The sequence below is a fragment of the Melanerpes formicivorus genome, unplaced genomic scaffold (genome assembly GCF_026170545.1).
Source record: "Melanerpes formicivorus ecotype bairdi unplaced genomic scaffold, bMelFor1.0.p_v2 SCAF_28, whole genome shotgun sequence".
Taxonomy (NCBI): domain Eukaryota; kingdom Metazoa; phylum Chordata; class Aves; order Piciformes; family Picidae; genus Melanerpes; species Melanerpes formicivorus.
Genome location: NW_027142380.1, coordinates 609,137 through 624,817, shown reverse-complemented (window position 1 = coordinate 624,817; position 15,681 = coordinate 609,137). Strand labels below are relative to the sequence as shown.

At 45.6% G+C, this 15,681-nt stretch overlaps 1 protein-coding gene across 6 annotated transcripts in view; it reads left to right on the top strand.

Annotated features, from left to right (window-relative positions):
* The window catches only part of GRIP2 (glutamate receptor interacting protein 2), a 314,019-nt gene that overhangs the window by 280,810 nt on the left and 17,528 nt on the right, over positions 1 to 15,681 (top strand). For all 6 annotated transcript variants that reach the window (XM_068154133.1, XM_068154131.1, XM_068154129.1 and 3 more), the window contains exons 15-18: positions 8,016 to 8,082; positions 8,872 to 9,017; positions 9,306 to 9,450; positions 14,184 to 14,323. In XM_068154133.1, coding sequence (XP_068010234.1) covers positions 8,016 to 8,082; positions 8,872 to 9,017; positions 9,306 to 9,450; positions 14,184 to 14,323 — 498 coding nt within the window. The remainder of the gene's footprint in view (positions 1 to 8,015; positions 8,083 to 8,871; positions 9,018 to 9,305; positions 9,451 to 14,183; positions 14,324 to 15,681) is intronic.

The window sequence follows — 15,681 nt, the reverse complement described above, 5'->3', positions numbered from 1 at the left end:
ACTGCAGTAAATGGGGTCTTGCATCTAAGGTCTCAGGAGTGTGGCCCCAGCTATCTGGGGAATTAAGTCTCTAAGGACACTTTAAACCTAGTTTTCATTAAAATAGATAACCTCTTTGCAATTACATCTTGGCATTTACAGCCTTACTTAGTGAGTTAATTGAAGGTGTTCTGGTCTAAGTGGGGTGAATCTCAGAACTGACTTCAACATCAGCAGGAGGATGGCTTTGCACCCTGTGTTATTTCTTCTCCTTATTCCCAGCTTCCCCTATTGGTGCCAGAAGGATAACCCTGAGAAATAACAGCAGAGTATTTAACATTTGACTTGGTAGCAATTACTGTCTGAAGACATCAAAGTGCTTTCCAAAAGCAGCAGGGTACCTGTAATGACATTTCACTGGTGGGGGAGCATAGCACAGTGCAACAGCCCAGCTTGTGCTCCACTCCTGGCCTGCTGCCCTGCCACTACATTGGCTTTATAGTCTTGGGTAGCACCCCAGGACAATGGATATGGGAGCAAAAAAACTTCTGGCTTGGGCATGGCCAGGGTTTCACCCCATTTAAGCTTCAAAGCTCAGACTGTGTCTGGGGATGGAAAGCAAAATGAACTCAGGAGTTGCTGGCAAGAATATCAGCTTGTATTGATGGAGTCCTGTTTGAATGGGGTCTACTTCAGATGTGCATTTACACTTCAAACGTGTTTTTATGTTAAAAATGCTTTCAGTTTAAATTTGTTTAGGAAATGGATTTCACACATTGTTTTGAAATCACCACTAAATAATAAGAAACTGACCCCTGGGTTTTAAACAGTTAGATAGCCATTATCCAACTACAAAGCAGTTTTTAAGCAATATAATAGATTCAGTCTTTTTGATTGTTGAACATGTTTGCAGGAGATAGTTTAAGTAATGCATACACATCAACTTGAAGTATATTTCAGTCCTCTGCTGAGTCAAAGGCAAAATTATATTTACAAATGCAGCAAAAGACAGCAATCCAGAAAATGCAGTGGCAAGGATGAGATGGTAGTTGAATCCTGATTCTGTTTTCAGGTGTTATTCTGCATAAGCCAATGTCCACATGAGCCTTAGCAAATTAGATCATCATTTTGTGAGTCTGCCTCTGACTGGGCAGATAAATACACTAGTTTCAGACATTAGAACTAAAGAAAGAAGCCTTATGGTAAGTATCTTCTGCAGAGACATGATGTGCATGCAGGAGTGTGATGCAAACAGCAAGAGAAAAGAAGTAAAAATAGTTCTCTCTTTTGCACAGTTCCTCCCAGTTCTGCTGATTTGAATGTTTCTATAGGTCTAAAAAAATCTTTTACAGCTTTCCTTCTGATAAGGAAAAGCTAATAGCTACTGTTGTAAAGTAGAGGTCTTGGCTTATTGCCCTCACATGTTGGATTCCTGTCCCCTACTGTGTAAAACAGGATGGCAAACTGGAGGGGTCAGTAGAAGAGGCCCTGCACTCTTGTGGCCACAGGATTGGGTTAGCTCATAACATTTGTGGTCCAGCTACACTGTAGGTGAAAGGGGAGCTGCTTTCATTGAGTTTTAACTCTCAGCTTCAGCAGGCTCATCTGGGTTAATGCCTCAGGCTAGGAAGGTTTGCTGCTGCCTTCTTACAGGGGCAGAAAGTGTTAGGGCCTCATCAGAGGAGAACTACAGAAATAAAAGTGATCAAGTTCTTGCTGTGCTGTGGCTCTCAGAGCTAATTGGGAGATGAGCTAAGTAACAGGAGGGAGAGCAGGGTTCTTGATGGATGTGTTGGAAGAATTCATGTAATGGAGCTGGCTGCAGGAGGAACCATAAATCTGCTGGAAAGCCTCGTAAGAGTGGAAAACCCAGGAGACTTTTGTATGAGGAGGGCAGGCACTGCTGGTTGTGGGATGAAAATACAGAGAGGGTATTTACTCGCTCCTGGTGAGGGGCAGATGTTTGCTGAGAGCATTTAATCTTTTCCAAGGTCTCAGGGTTTTCCAGAATGAGCAGCCTTGGACTGGGCAAGACCCTGGTTGTGAGCGGTGTGCACAGCCGGGTTTCTTCCCCCTGTTCAAACACAGCGTGGCGAGGGGATGCAGTAAATCAAGACATGTGATGCAAATACATGCATAGAGCATTACTTCCCCTTCCATCCCCCAAAGGATGAAGAGGAAATCCAGGGGGTGAGGCTGTCACTGACTGTACTTTGCATGTCTGTGGCACCTCTGTGCCCTCAAGCCTCACTTCAGTCTCCTACACTTGCTAAATGAAAATTAGCAAAGCAAAACACTGAAGCTGCCACATGTGCACTTCTTTCAGGAGTGAAGGGACAAGAAGCCAGCAAAATCCTTCTCATGCTGTCCATGCTTCAGTGGCTCAGTTTCTGTCCCAGGGAGAAAGCTGCATTTGTTTGGCAGCCAGCTGCTTTGGTCAAAGGGTAGTGCTCACTTCCTTCTGCCCTGTGTGGTTCAAAGCACTGTGTGGGCTGCAAAGCTCCCTTGTGTGCAGGAACTTCTGAGGTGCTCTATATGGTGGGGATGCAAAGATGTGCAAAGTGAGATATTTTTTTTTTGACACAGAGGTGTGAAGACTTGGCTTTTGGAAGCCTGAGCTACTCATCTCCATTAGCAGAAGGCATGCCTTAAGTGCTCTGATCTCGCTGCCTGCATTCAGTTCTAATGACAGAGTTATGGCTTTGTAGGTTTTTGGTAAATCTCTCATAAATTCGTATCTCCAACTGTGAGAAGCTAATAGTGGTGTATTCTTGTTTGTTCGATACCTGACCTCTTAAAATAAGATATGGATTCATTATTGGCCTGTGGAAAATGATAGTTGATTACACTAAAGATTGCCGTTTTTGTGGTTTTTGTGGTTTGTTCTTTTCTTGGTGTTTGGTTTGGTTTTTTTGGTGTATTTTTTTTTCCCCATGTTTTAGTTGTTTTGGGTTTTTTTTGTCTGTTTCAAATATCTTTTAGAATCATAGAATCAATGAGGTTGGAAGAGACCTCAAAGATCATCAAGTCCAACCTGTCACCTAAGACCTCATGACTACTAAACCATGGCACCAAATGCCATGTCCAATCCCCTCTTGAACACCTCCAGAGCTGGTGACTCCACCACCTCCCTGGGCAGCACATTCCAATGGCTAACAACTCTCTCTGTGAAGAACTTTCTCCTCACCTCGAGCCTAAACTTCCCCTGGCACAGCTTGAGGGCCAGTTGCAAAATCTGCTGCAGGGTACAGCGAGCAGTGCTATTGTTGCTGTTTGAACAGATAGGGAAATGACCCTCCATTTTAGATATGCATTAATGCTTTATATAGCATGTTTACCAAATTACCTGTATATATCTTAACAAATCAATTCCTGTGCCCTTGGCGTGGAGTACTGCAGATAAGGAGCAGGCAGTATATCTGCTTGCTGGTGATAAAACTGGAATTGGAGTAGATGTATAACTGCGATTAAGTCGCTTAAGCAGCGTAATCACTGTCCTGGTGAGAAGATGGATCAGTGAGCTGAGCAAATCTAGCTTGGCTGCTTCTGGATTAACCTGGGACCTGCCAAAAGCCAGGCAGAGTGTGGCTGTGACCAGCAGCGTGCCTGGCAGTTCCTGTCCTACCCCTTCGCTAACACTGCAGCTTCAATTGAGATTTGCAGCTGATTCACTCTGGTGCCAATACCAAGGTGGGATATTATGTCCTGGTTTTGCTACCTGGAGATTTTGCAAGGAAATAGATTTGCAGTAGGGCAAATATCTTGCTGAAGGCACTAATAATATATGCACCTGATGCTAAAACTAATGAATTATTAGAGGGAAAAGTTTGGTGCTCGGGGTTTTGATTTTTCTTCACTGCTGCTTTTTGTAACTGATTTGCTTTGATTCCTCTCCTCATTTCTTAGCTATCTTGAGATTATTTGGTTTCTGATTCTGTTTGTTTGTTCCTGTTTATAAATGCTTGCTTTCTTAAATGTATCCTCATGCCATGATTACAATTTCTTTAATTACACTTAGGCAGAGTGCTGCTTTGGCTTGGTCACTAGCAAAGGGCATTGCTAGTCTGATGCATGTGATGTGTGCTCGTGCTCCTTGGAGGGGAATAATTTACCAGCATCAGTCATTAAGCATTCTATTAAAAAAACAAACTGGACATGTGTTCCTGGCCTTGTCATCCATCACAGAGTAAACACTGAGCGAGCCAGAATCCCAGCAGAGGTGGTGAGAGACTGAAAGCAATTTATAAAAAGTAAATAACAGTATTGATCAATTCACCTTTTTATCACTGCCCTGTCACCACCACCAAGCAGTGGTTTGGTTTTGAGTTTCTGCCCTGCCCCACGCTTCTGCTTCCACCAGCTGTTGATTTATGGAGCATTCTCTGGGCCACTGGAGCAGATTTAAACTACCTTTTATACTGGTAAACCTGCCAAAAATACAAATGTATCTGAAAAAAGGCTTACTTTCACCTGAGGTGGTTTGCTCTGGCAGATGGAGGCCACAAGCAGAACACCTGCCAAGAAAGAGCATGACTTTCTTCACTCCAGCTTCTGCCTCTTTGTCTCCATCCATCTCTGCTCTTGACTCCCTTTGCTGCCATCTCCGTTTTTAAAGACAGGAAGAAAATACCTGAAGGCAAGGCTGGGTGTCCAAACCCTGCAGCAAATAGAATTACTAAGGCAGTGTCCTTTGAAGAGAAATAACCACATTATCATCAGAAACAAATGGTTAGGATAGGATAGGATAGGATAGGATAGGATAGGATAGGATAGGATAGGATAGGATAGGATAGGATAGGATAGGATAGGATAGGATTAACCAGGTTGGAAGAGACCTTTGAGATCATCGAGTCCAACCTATCATCCAACACTATCTAATCAACTAAACCATGGCAACAAGTGCCCCATCAAGTCTCTTCCTAAATACCTCCAGTGATGGTGACTCCACTACTTCCCTGGGCAGCCCATTCCAATGGACAATCACTCTTTCTATGAAGAACTTCTTCATAACGTCCAGCCTAAACCTCCCCTGGCACAGCTTGAGACTGTGTCCTCTTGTCCTGGTGCAGGTTGCCTGAGAGAAGAGACCAACCCCCACCTGGCTACAGCCTCCCTTCAGGTAGTTGTAGACAGCAATAAGGTCTCCTCTGAGCTAAAGAGGCTTTACTCATCTGTGCAAGTGTCTTAACTCCAAATACCACAGCCCTAATAAAATAATAATGTACTTGAAGCTTTTATTTATTTATAAATTGCAGGCAAATTGGAACCCAAAATCTCACCAGGGATCTAATACCTAACGCTGCTGACTTAAACTGAGCCACCACTTCAATGGAATTGCAGCTCTCTCTCCTGTAGACAGGCAGCTGTCACACAGAGGCATGTTGTTGTCCTGGGCTGTTCACACAGGATTGTTAACAAACGTGTGCCAGAGTGGTGGGGGTAGTTGGGGGCAGCCTAGTCCCGGATGATAGGCTGTAAAGCCTGGATGAGCTCCCTGCTGTGGCACTGGGAGGGGCATTGGGATGCCAAATGGAGTTAGTAACTGCTAGTTTTCAGAAAGAACAGCAAGTGACTGTTCTGTGCTTTGAGATTTCATTATCTTAACTTTGTATCTTATGCCTCTTGAGAGAGAATGATCATTCATTAAGGTGTGCTATGTACCCCAAAGATTTGTATGTGCTGACTAATAATGATGGTTTTATAAAGTTTTTCCATTTTATACTAAGTGATTATTTAAACCAGAGGGCTACCATTTCATGAAGTTCGGGTGCTCTGATGGTAGGGACAATTGTATGCAGCAGCTGGACATGGCTCTTCCATTTCAAGAAAATCTGTTTGGCAAGCACAACTCCCCAAAAGCCCACAAACAAACCCCAGAAGTTATTTTCCTTGATTTGTTTTCTAATGGGCAAAGCTCTTGGTTTGCACTTCTTCTGATACAGGAAGCTTGTGCTGCGTTCAGTGCTCACAGCAATTGTGGAGCTGGAGAAGGATGAGATCTTGCTCTCTGCTTGGAGATTGACTGTGGGCCAGATCCTCCCACATGTCTCAGGGCTTGTAAGGCAGACACTGAGCTGACACAGACATTTCTGCAGAGCTTGAGGCATGTTGCTGTCTATACATTCCACTTCCCTACCCCTCCCCCCCCCGCCCTTTTCACCCATTCTTTGCTTTGTTGAGAGTTCACAGTTTCCAGACACATCATACCAGCTGTGCCTGGGTCAGTTTTTGGGATGACCATCCCAAGTGCACCAGCAGGACTGTGGAAATCCTCTCTAACCCCTTTCTGTCATACTGCCTCTGCTTTGAAACTGGTAAACAAACCTTGCAATGAAAAGTATTTTTGCTAACCTGCATCACTTTGACAGAACCAGGCTAGGGAGTTATTAAACATGCAGCAAAGCCAGCCTGACCTAGGGCTCAGGGTGTGCTAACAGGGTCTGCCATCACCACTGCTCACACCACCCCATTGTACACCTCTCAGCAGCAACTACATCTCCTATACTGTAAAAGAGAACAGTAATAGCAGGGTGATTGATTTCTGTCCCCTGTGTTGTTAGTCCCTGATGCATGGCCTTCTTAATCAGAGGGGGGATTTAATTGATTTTAGCTGCTGCACCCCCTCCCTCCCTCCCACCACTTGGCTTGGCCTGGTCTGGTGAGTGTCAGTTTCTCTGCTGGTTGGTCTATGCCATGGATAGGTAGAATCTAGGTATAAACCCTCAGTCAGTCTCTACAACCCATCTGCTTATTTTTGACCCCTGGCTACTGAACATGAGTGTCCAAACCAAAATTGCCTGGCACCACAATCCTGTTAAGACATGGGAAAAATCATTTTCCCAGTCTCTTATCATTCTGCAGTCACATTACTGTGACTATTATAAAATCAGTCAGGGTCTGCTTTTTACTGTCTAACCTAACTTTTGTACTCAGCCCTGCTATGACTGGAATTGGCTGTCTTTCTGCTCTGTTCAGTACAGAAGGTTTAGTTGTATCAGAGTGGGTGATGGGTTAACACATAAGTTTGAAAATCTCTTGTAATGTAACCAACAGAAAGATCTAGAGCAAAGAGCTTGGTAAGAGGAAGTGCTTGTTCCTTTCTCTCTGACTTTCTGGGGTGTTCTTTGACTGCCGTTCAGGCAGGTGGATCTGTGTGGTTGATGCCACGTGCCTCGCAGATATTTTAATCTCTGACCTGCATCTGATATGTTCAGATGCTGTGAGTTTCTTCCTTCCCACGCAGTCTTTGCTGGGAAGCTCTGTCAGCTTTAAATGAGACAATGCAATTCCCATAGCAAGACGGGAGGGAATGACACATGGTGAAAAGGATGCTCTCGGCATTTGTTTGGTGTGCGGATGGCAGAGAGGTCAGGAGAGATTTGAATCATAAGTCTCTTGGATTTCTCAAGAGGGCAGCAGGTCTTGCAGGCAAATTTGAAAATGCAGATGCTCCCAGAGATGCGTACTCGCATCTCTCATGGGCTGAAAAAGTTATGAAGGTCAGGTAGAAGAGAGGAAATGGAAACCATTCCTTCCAGCTCTACCACTGAGACCAGCCCTGATTTATCTGCTTGTTTGGTGAAGTGGCCTGGTGAGCTGAAGCAGATAGAAAACAATGTTTTATCTGATTTTTCCCAGATTCTTTGGCACCTGGAAAATTTCCCAGCCCACTTTGCTTCAAGAGCACAAAAATGTTTATACTAACCACAGTGGTAGTATGAGAGGTGTGGGTGAGTGGATGTTCAGCAATGCTGGGATCAGGCAATCCCACCTCCTGCTGCTGGACACCACATGTCCTCCCCATCAGAAGGAGTCTGAAGAACACAGCTAGCCAACTTGGGCAAATGGCAACCAGCAAACTTTTGGGATTTATTTCTCTTTTTTCATGGCCTGGGTTCCAGAGTTCAAGTGTAAAGCATCATTCTGTCAAGGGGATATAAATTCCATTTCCTTATGACTCCTCCTCCCCATTAACTATCTCCATCCTAGATAGCAGACTCAATACCATTCTTTGTATCCATGTGTGTCTCTTGCAGCGGCAAGCAGGAAGCCTGGGGAGCCTTTGATCATCTCTGACATCAAGAAGGGGAGCGTAGCACATAGGTGAGCACAGAATTTTCCATCTGCCAAACCCATTGCAAATGTCCAGCCCAGTAAATGAGAGCTAGAATGACACCCAAGCACTAGAACTTGGGTCTGGGTTTTGTCTCAGCCCTAGAGGTATGTCGTAGACCACAATAGGATTTGTAAGCAAAACTGTCTGTATTGAAGCAAGAGGAGTTGAGCTAATGGAGAGTGTGGTTCAGAACACTGATTCAGATGTCTGCTGACTATATAGGAGATAGATATTTAGCATTTAGGAGCATGTGGTAAAAGGCTTCATATGTCCTCTGAGGTGCTATGGCTCAGCAGGTAGTTTACCATATCTCAGCTCCTGCTCAGGTGAACAGAGTGGAGTGAATTGTGGGCACTGGTGGAGAACTGTGCAGATAACTCAGCATTTATTGACTTAACCTCTGATCCCAACACCTCACTGGAAAGCTTTCAGAGGAATTTAATGCTGCTGGAGTGCTCGTTCCTAAGAGTGCTCATGCAGGAGTTCCCATGAAAGGTAGAACATCTGTCAGTTAAACATCAGGCATTTCTCAGTGCTGTAGGTTACCCAGGCTGTACACCTAATCTTCCTGCCTTGTTCTGTGTTGATGCACACTCTACTCATCCTTCCTCTCTTTAAGTTGCAGTTGTCCCAGACTCCATTCATTGTTGTTTCCCAGAAAAGATCAAGGACAGCAAAAAGTTAATATTGTCATTGCCACTGCAGGACTGAATGTGTCATGGGATCTGAAAGGCAAATACAAATGTACTTTCAGTTTTCTTTTCCTTTCCACGTAGAACTGGCACCTTGGAGCCGGGAGACAAGCTGTTAGCCATTGATAACATCCGACTCGACAATTGCTCAATGGAGGATGCTGTGCAGATTTTAAGGCAGTGTGAAGACCTGGTCAAATTGAAGATTAGGAAGGATGAAGATAACTCTGGTACAGAAATGATGCAAACTGGTGCCTGTCCACTGTAATGACATTTCCCAGTAGGTAGTGCAAACTGGAAAAGATAAGGGCTGCTGCCTGCCCGGTCACCACTTTCCAATTGATTATAGTCTATTTTTGTTATTCTGACCTTAAATGGAGTCTGGAAGGTTAAAATCTTACTTGGTATGAGCGTGGCTGAAGACCTCAGATTTTTTGCTTCTAAATGTTGGAAGTCTTTCCTCTGACCTTTTTCATGTGGCTAATTAAAAACCTTGTCTTTCCTGTTTTCTCTTTCAGATGAGCAGGAGACAACTGGTGCTATTATCTACACAGTGGAACTGAAACGATACGGTGGCCCCTTGGGAATAACCATCTCTGGAACAGAGGAGCCTTTTGATCCTATCGTCATTTCAGGCTTGACTAAGCGAGGGCTGGCAGAAAGGTGAGATTTGAGGGCAGAGGGATTCAGCTGATGTGGAACGGGATATCAAACTTTTCCAAGTTTCCTCTGCTGTCACAAGCTTGTGTTAGAGGTTTTAGCCTGCTGACACAGTCTCAAGCTGCACCAGGGAAAGTTTAGGCTCGAGGTGAGGAGAAAGTTCTTCTCAGAGAGAGTTGTTAGCCATTGGAATGTGCTGCCCAGGGAGGTGGTGGAGTCACCATCCCTGGAGGTGTTCAAGAGGGGATTGGACATGGCACTTGGTGCCATGGTCTGGTAGTCATGAGGTCTTGGGTGATGGGTTCAACTTGATGATCTTTGAGGTCTTTTCCAACCTTGTTGATTCTATGATTCTATGAAATGGAAAGATGCAATGAACATATGAAGCACTGTGAAGCACAGTCTTTGGGTCTGTGCAGTTAGGGCAATGAGAGAGGTTCAAAGCATTTCTGGGAAAGTCAGATCCAGCATGTCAGTTGAATGCAGCAGCTAGGAACATGTGTTTATCTGCCCCTCTTCCACAGAGGTGCTCTCTGGTCTGTGACTTCCCATACATATCTTGTGTGGGAGAGTACTCACCCTACCCAGAAAACCATCATAGTCTGCTATCCTGGACTCTCCTATGGATGAACTATGGCTTTCAGCCATGACTGTGGTGTGTCCTGATGAAACCATAGATCTCAGGAGTCTTCTGACCCGTTGGTGCTGGTTGCCAAGTCTTTTATGTGTGGCTATATCTTAGTGCAGAGCTGGCATGCCTGAAGCAGCAGACTTTTATACAGCATAAATGTTGTTGTATATTTACCTTCAGCAACCAGGGAGGTTGACTGCGTGTGTGCTTGTATTGGAATATATGTGCATATGTGGGATTGGAAGGATTGGGAATTGCTGAGAATTTAAGGTGGAACTGAGTCATACACTGTATCTTAATGAATCTGTCTGTTCTGGTAGCTGTGACTTGTCAATAGATCATTTTGGCAGCCCTGACTCACACTTCTCATAGGGCTGCTTTACTCTGTTCTGCCTGACAGAACAGCAGCAAAAAAAGCCCTGAACAAATAGGTGCAAAGTGCCTTGGAGAGGTTTGACTGCAAATCTGGCCTTTTGGTTCATTTTGTTTCAAGGCCACACTCTCTTAGCTGGGCTTGTAAAACAGCTCTGTGCCTCTTTCTGCATTGGGTTCCTCGAGCTCTCAGTGTCTGTGCTGCTGCACATTTCTATTGCTTCCCTTTGGTACAGAAAGCAAAACATCAGTGCCTGTCGAGAAGCAAGGTGGAGGGATGAACTTAGTCATTAGTGGTTTGTCTCTCTGGGGATTTTGTATCACTGCCTGCCACTGTAGGATTCAGTCTTTTTCCCTAGAAAATAATAGCTTATCTGAGGCTTTTCTGCATAGCAGTTCTTCACCATATCTGCAGCCCAGCGTGAGAGAGGTGAAGAGCAGAAAGCCCAAACACTGTCAGGTGTCAGAAGACAGTCTCATACCCTTGTTGCTCCCAGTTCCTTTTGCAATGTCTTTGAACTCGGACACACATCAGTAACTACTGCTCCACGGAGAAGCACAGTGCAGGCAAGTGCTGCAGTACTGCTGAATTTTGATCAAGAGCTGGCGGGCAGCAAGGAATGAAAAGCCTTTTGAGAAGAGGGATGGAGGCGTTCAGCGTGTTCAGCACAGCTGACTGACAAACAGTGGTGGTGTGCAGAGGAGCGCCATGGGCACGGAGCCCCGCAGGGATTTCTCTGCATAACCTTGGCTCCATGAGGGGAGGGTGAGGAAGGAGTGCTGGGATGGAGGCTGCCTGCAGGAAAGGTGCATTTCTTCTTCCTGGGAGTAACAGAAAGGAGTGGCTCGACCTTGTCAAGGGGGTTAGTCCTAGTGTTACCCTAAATTGTCCCTGTCATCCTGTCACTATCCTTTTTCTATGCCACAAGTGTCCTTAGCCAGGCTTTGAAGAGTGGGACAGGTCTCTGAAGGACAGGGATTTAAAGCTGACTCTGTGCCTGGCTTTTGCTGGAGTGCAGGACATGTTTCAGCAGTGCTGGCATGGGTGGACAGATCCCAGAGTCTGATAATAGGAACGTGCTGGCTGCTCTCGTTGAGGCACGAGTGAAGGTCTGCACTGCGGCTTGTGCTGCTTGCTTGGTGATGGGGAAAGCAAGGGTGTCCTCTAGGATCTGTCACATGTCTGTCACAGCTGGTGACAGGCTGTCTAAGCTGAAAAGGCTCCAGACTCACACGACTTGGGTTTTGTCTTGACCTTGAATGTTCTTCTCCTTGTATTTGTCTGATCTTATAGAAACCTAGTGGCTACTCAGGCTGTTGGGTTGGTGTCAAGCAGTGGCTGTCTTCCATTTTAATTTCCATTTCCCCTCTGTCGGTGCTTGAAGGTGGCTTTAGCATGGTCCACAGAACTTGTTCTCCTTCTTGAGGAATGAAGTGTGTCTTAACAGTACTGTTCAGCTCTAATCAAGGTGCAGTGGTTCTCCCAGAGCCATTTTTTGGCTGTCAATTGCATTTTAAAATGCATGACCAGCCTCTTCCAGTGTCAACTGGTCAAGTAGATGGGGGTAGCTTTATCCATGACTGCTCAGCATCAGCCCATATCGCAAGAGGGAGAAGGGATGGTGGTCCTGCCCCTGTGCCAAGGAAATCCCTACCACAAGCTGAATTATAAGGACTGGTGGTAATGATGGAAAGGCATGAAGGTAAAGGCACAAACTAGAAACAGCTTTCCCTGTTGCTTCTACTTCTGTCTGCTTGCCTCACAGGGGTGTCTAGAGATGGACAGAGGGGAGGACTGGACTTTGATTTAATTTTCTCCTCTTGAAGAAAAACACCTGGCTAAACATGACCTTTCTCTTTAATTGTTTTATATTTTTACCTTCTGAGGGACTTTCACAGTTTCTGCAGGGCAGTGGTGTTGTCCAGAGGCAGTGCTTGGGCTGGTGTCCTGGGTTGGAGATGCATCTCCATGCTGTACTCAGGGCTACAGCAGGAGACCCTCAAACGTGGAACCACTGCAGTGTGCAAAAGATCACCTTTAAACTGCCAGCAGTTAGGCTGGATGTTTTTTTGACTATGTATATGAAACTTTAAAGACAAATACTCTGGTTCCAGTTTGAGCTGTAATTTATTTGAATGAACAAGTTTTCCCTGAGGGCTTTTACAGGCTGATTTGATAGGACAAGACGGACATCTAGTGGCTGGCTGGGACTGATGCGGCACTAGCCATCTCAGTAGCAGCAGACTGAACACTCCTGCCTGCTTTTCCAATTTGATGTGCCCATAGTAGACCTTCCGCAGCAGTATGACTACAAAGCTTTCATGTTTTGGGGTAAGACAAACAGCTGTTTTGCCTGCAGCAGTATATTAAATCCCAGTTCTGCAGGAGAACTAGTCCACTTTGGAGATAAAACCTAGAGGCACATTGCCATGGACCAAAAGATATCACAGCCCATCCCTCAGGTTCCTGATAGCTAAGCCTCATGTCACTGCTGGAAGAGGTTAGGATTGCTGCTTCTGCTTTCTGGAGCATGAGTGTGGTCAGCTTGGTCCAGCCAGCAGCGAGCACGAGCTCCTGCCTTGGCAGTCAGCCTGGCAACGGACATATCCCATCCTGCCTGCTTTTTCCAGAGGTGCAGCAAACATGAGAGGGAAAGTGAGACTCTGTCTGTGGGCAGACACAGAGGGAAGGAGGGATGTGAAAAGGGAAGAACTGCCATTGACTTGTTAGTTTGTTCCTGGCTGCTGAAGCCTGAGGATTTATTTAGCTGCGAGCAGGAGCCACTGCTGGCATGTAGTTGTGCAATAAGAATCAGTAGCCTCCTCCAGAGTGCTGGTCCTGATGGAGAAAGTCAAAGTGATGTAGCTGTATAGGGGTGAGCTTTAAACACATCATGAACTGATCTGCAGCTAGTTCAGCTCATGTTCACACATGCAATCTCTGTGTGGGGCCATTTCAACTTTCTGTTTTTTCAAGGAGTTTCTAGTTTTGTCTTATTTCTTTCCATCAGTGTGAACACATCCTTCAGTTCCTTGTGTCACAGCCAGTGGACATCACACACTGAAAAGGCTTGTGTTTTTTTAGGACATGGACCCCCCTGCTCTGAGGAGCTTTGACTGTAAGGGGGGGTCTGTAGTCCCAGTTCCTGAGGGGCCTGGGGTCTGAGGACAAAGTATATTCCTGTGTGTATTTGCATGGATATGCACAGGTGGGCAGTGGGGGAATGGGGTAGTGGTGTTGACATCATGGGTATACAGCATACCAAGGGGAAACCAAGAGACCTTATTGCTGTCCACAACTACCTGAAGGGAGGCTGTAGCCAGGTGGGGGTTGGTCTCTTCTCCCAGGCAACCAGCACCAGAACAAGAGGACACAGTCTCAAGCTGTGCCAGAGGAGGTTTAGGCTGGATGTTAGGAAGATCTTCTTCATAGAAAGAGTTATTGTCCATTGGAATGGGCTGCCCAGGGAGGTGGTGGAGTCACCATCACTGAAGGCGTTTAGGAAAAGACTTGATGGGGCACTTGTTGCCATGGTTTAGTTGATTAGATGGTGTTGGATGATGGGTTGGACTGGATGATCTCAAAAGTCTCTTCCAACCTGGTTAATTCTATTTCTATAATGAAAGAATATACATATTTGGAAGTGCTGTTGCTTTAAGTGCCAGCATGATGGCCTGTCTCACAGGGGTGAAGTGCTTCTCTGAAATTTCTAACCGTGTCTCTTCTCTCCAGAACCGGAGCCATCCATATCGGCGATCGAATATTAGCGATTAACAACGTGAGCCTCAAGGGCAAACCTCTGAGCGAAGCCATTCACCTGCTGCAGATGGCAGGAGAGACGGTCACACTGAAGATCAAGAAGCAAACAGAGAGTGAGTTGGGGAGCCTGGTGTGAGGTGGGAGGGTTTAGGTGAACCCCAGCAGGGAACCCGGGTGACTTCTGTCATGTGTTGTGGAAGGCGAGAGGAGGCGGTGTGGTCAGGGGCATGGCTGGGAACAGATGGAAAGGGTGGGCGATTGTTGGACTGCTGACTCACAGATGAAAAAGCAAGGCAGCCCAGGGGCTGTGTGTGCTACTGGGAGGAGACTAGACAGATTATTTATTTATTTTCAGATTGACAGCTTGGTGCCATTCCCTGTCTGAGTGTTTTCACCCAGATATGAAGCAGAAGTTGCTTTCAAAAGTAGAAGAGTGCAGGGTGTTGTGTTTTTCAGATGCAGCCCCCTAACACTGGCAAGGGGGCTTTGAGCTGGTAGAATCCATGAAAGAAAAAAACAAAACACAGCACCTTTAATTCAACTTTTTGGAAGTGATTGTCAATCAATCTATTATAGCCCTTTTCCTGGCTCGGGGACCTAAAGTCATCTTTTAAAGCATCTACCTTCATTCTAGAAATCCCCTTCTCATTTCTCTGCCATGCTCCCTGTGGCTTTGAAGCTGTTCTTGACCCAGTATGAAGAGAGGAGCATACTTAGTACAGGCAGGCCCCTTTGGAGGCAGGGGGCAGTGGAGGAGTTGGCAAAACCTGGGAACATGCAGATTTTTCAACTGCATAATCACAAGCAAATAGAGGCTTTTTTGCCAAGTTTGGAAAGTAGTAGGTGCATTCTGGCTACATTTCTGTCCCTCCCCACACCCAGTATTTTTCTGCACCCTCTAGATTTAACTGGACATACCCAGCTAGCATCCCACAATACTGCAGGAATTAGAGGAAAGCAATACTCTTCCAAGCAAGAAGAGTGCTTATGGCATCTCTGTCCTGCAATCTAAAAAAACAACATCACCCTTAAACACAGCACTTCTATAAACCTCAAAGCAGTTTGCAGATGTGTGGCAGTGCCTCTGTCTTACAAATGGAGGATGCCCAGGCAAGGTGTGGGGGTTTAGCAGGTAGAGGTGGAATGGGGGAATTGATTCCTCTTCAAGAAGCCTCAGACTCCCTTCCTCAGACCATAGCCAAGTGTCTTGATGCTTGGTCAGAAATACCTTTTTTACCCCCTGCTGATACTTAGCATTGTCACAGCCTCTCACTGAAATAATTGATATGCAAGTGCCAGCTGGAGACTCATTAATAGTTCTGAGAATGCAGCAGGTGTAATTGAAATTTCAAGGTAATCTTGAGTTAATCACGGCGAGCAATCTTCTGAATGCTTGGAAAATGGGGACTTTCAGGACCCTGGACTTTGTTTGGTGAAATAATCCATCCTCACTGACAAATGCAGACTTTCA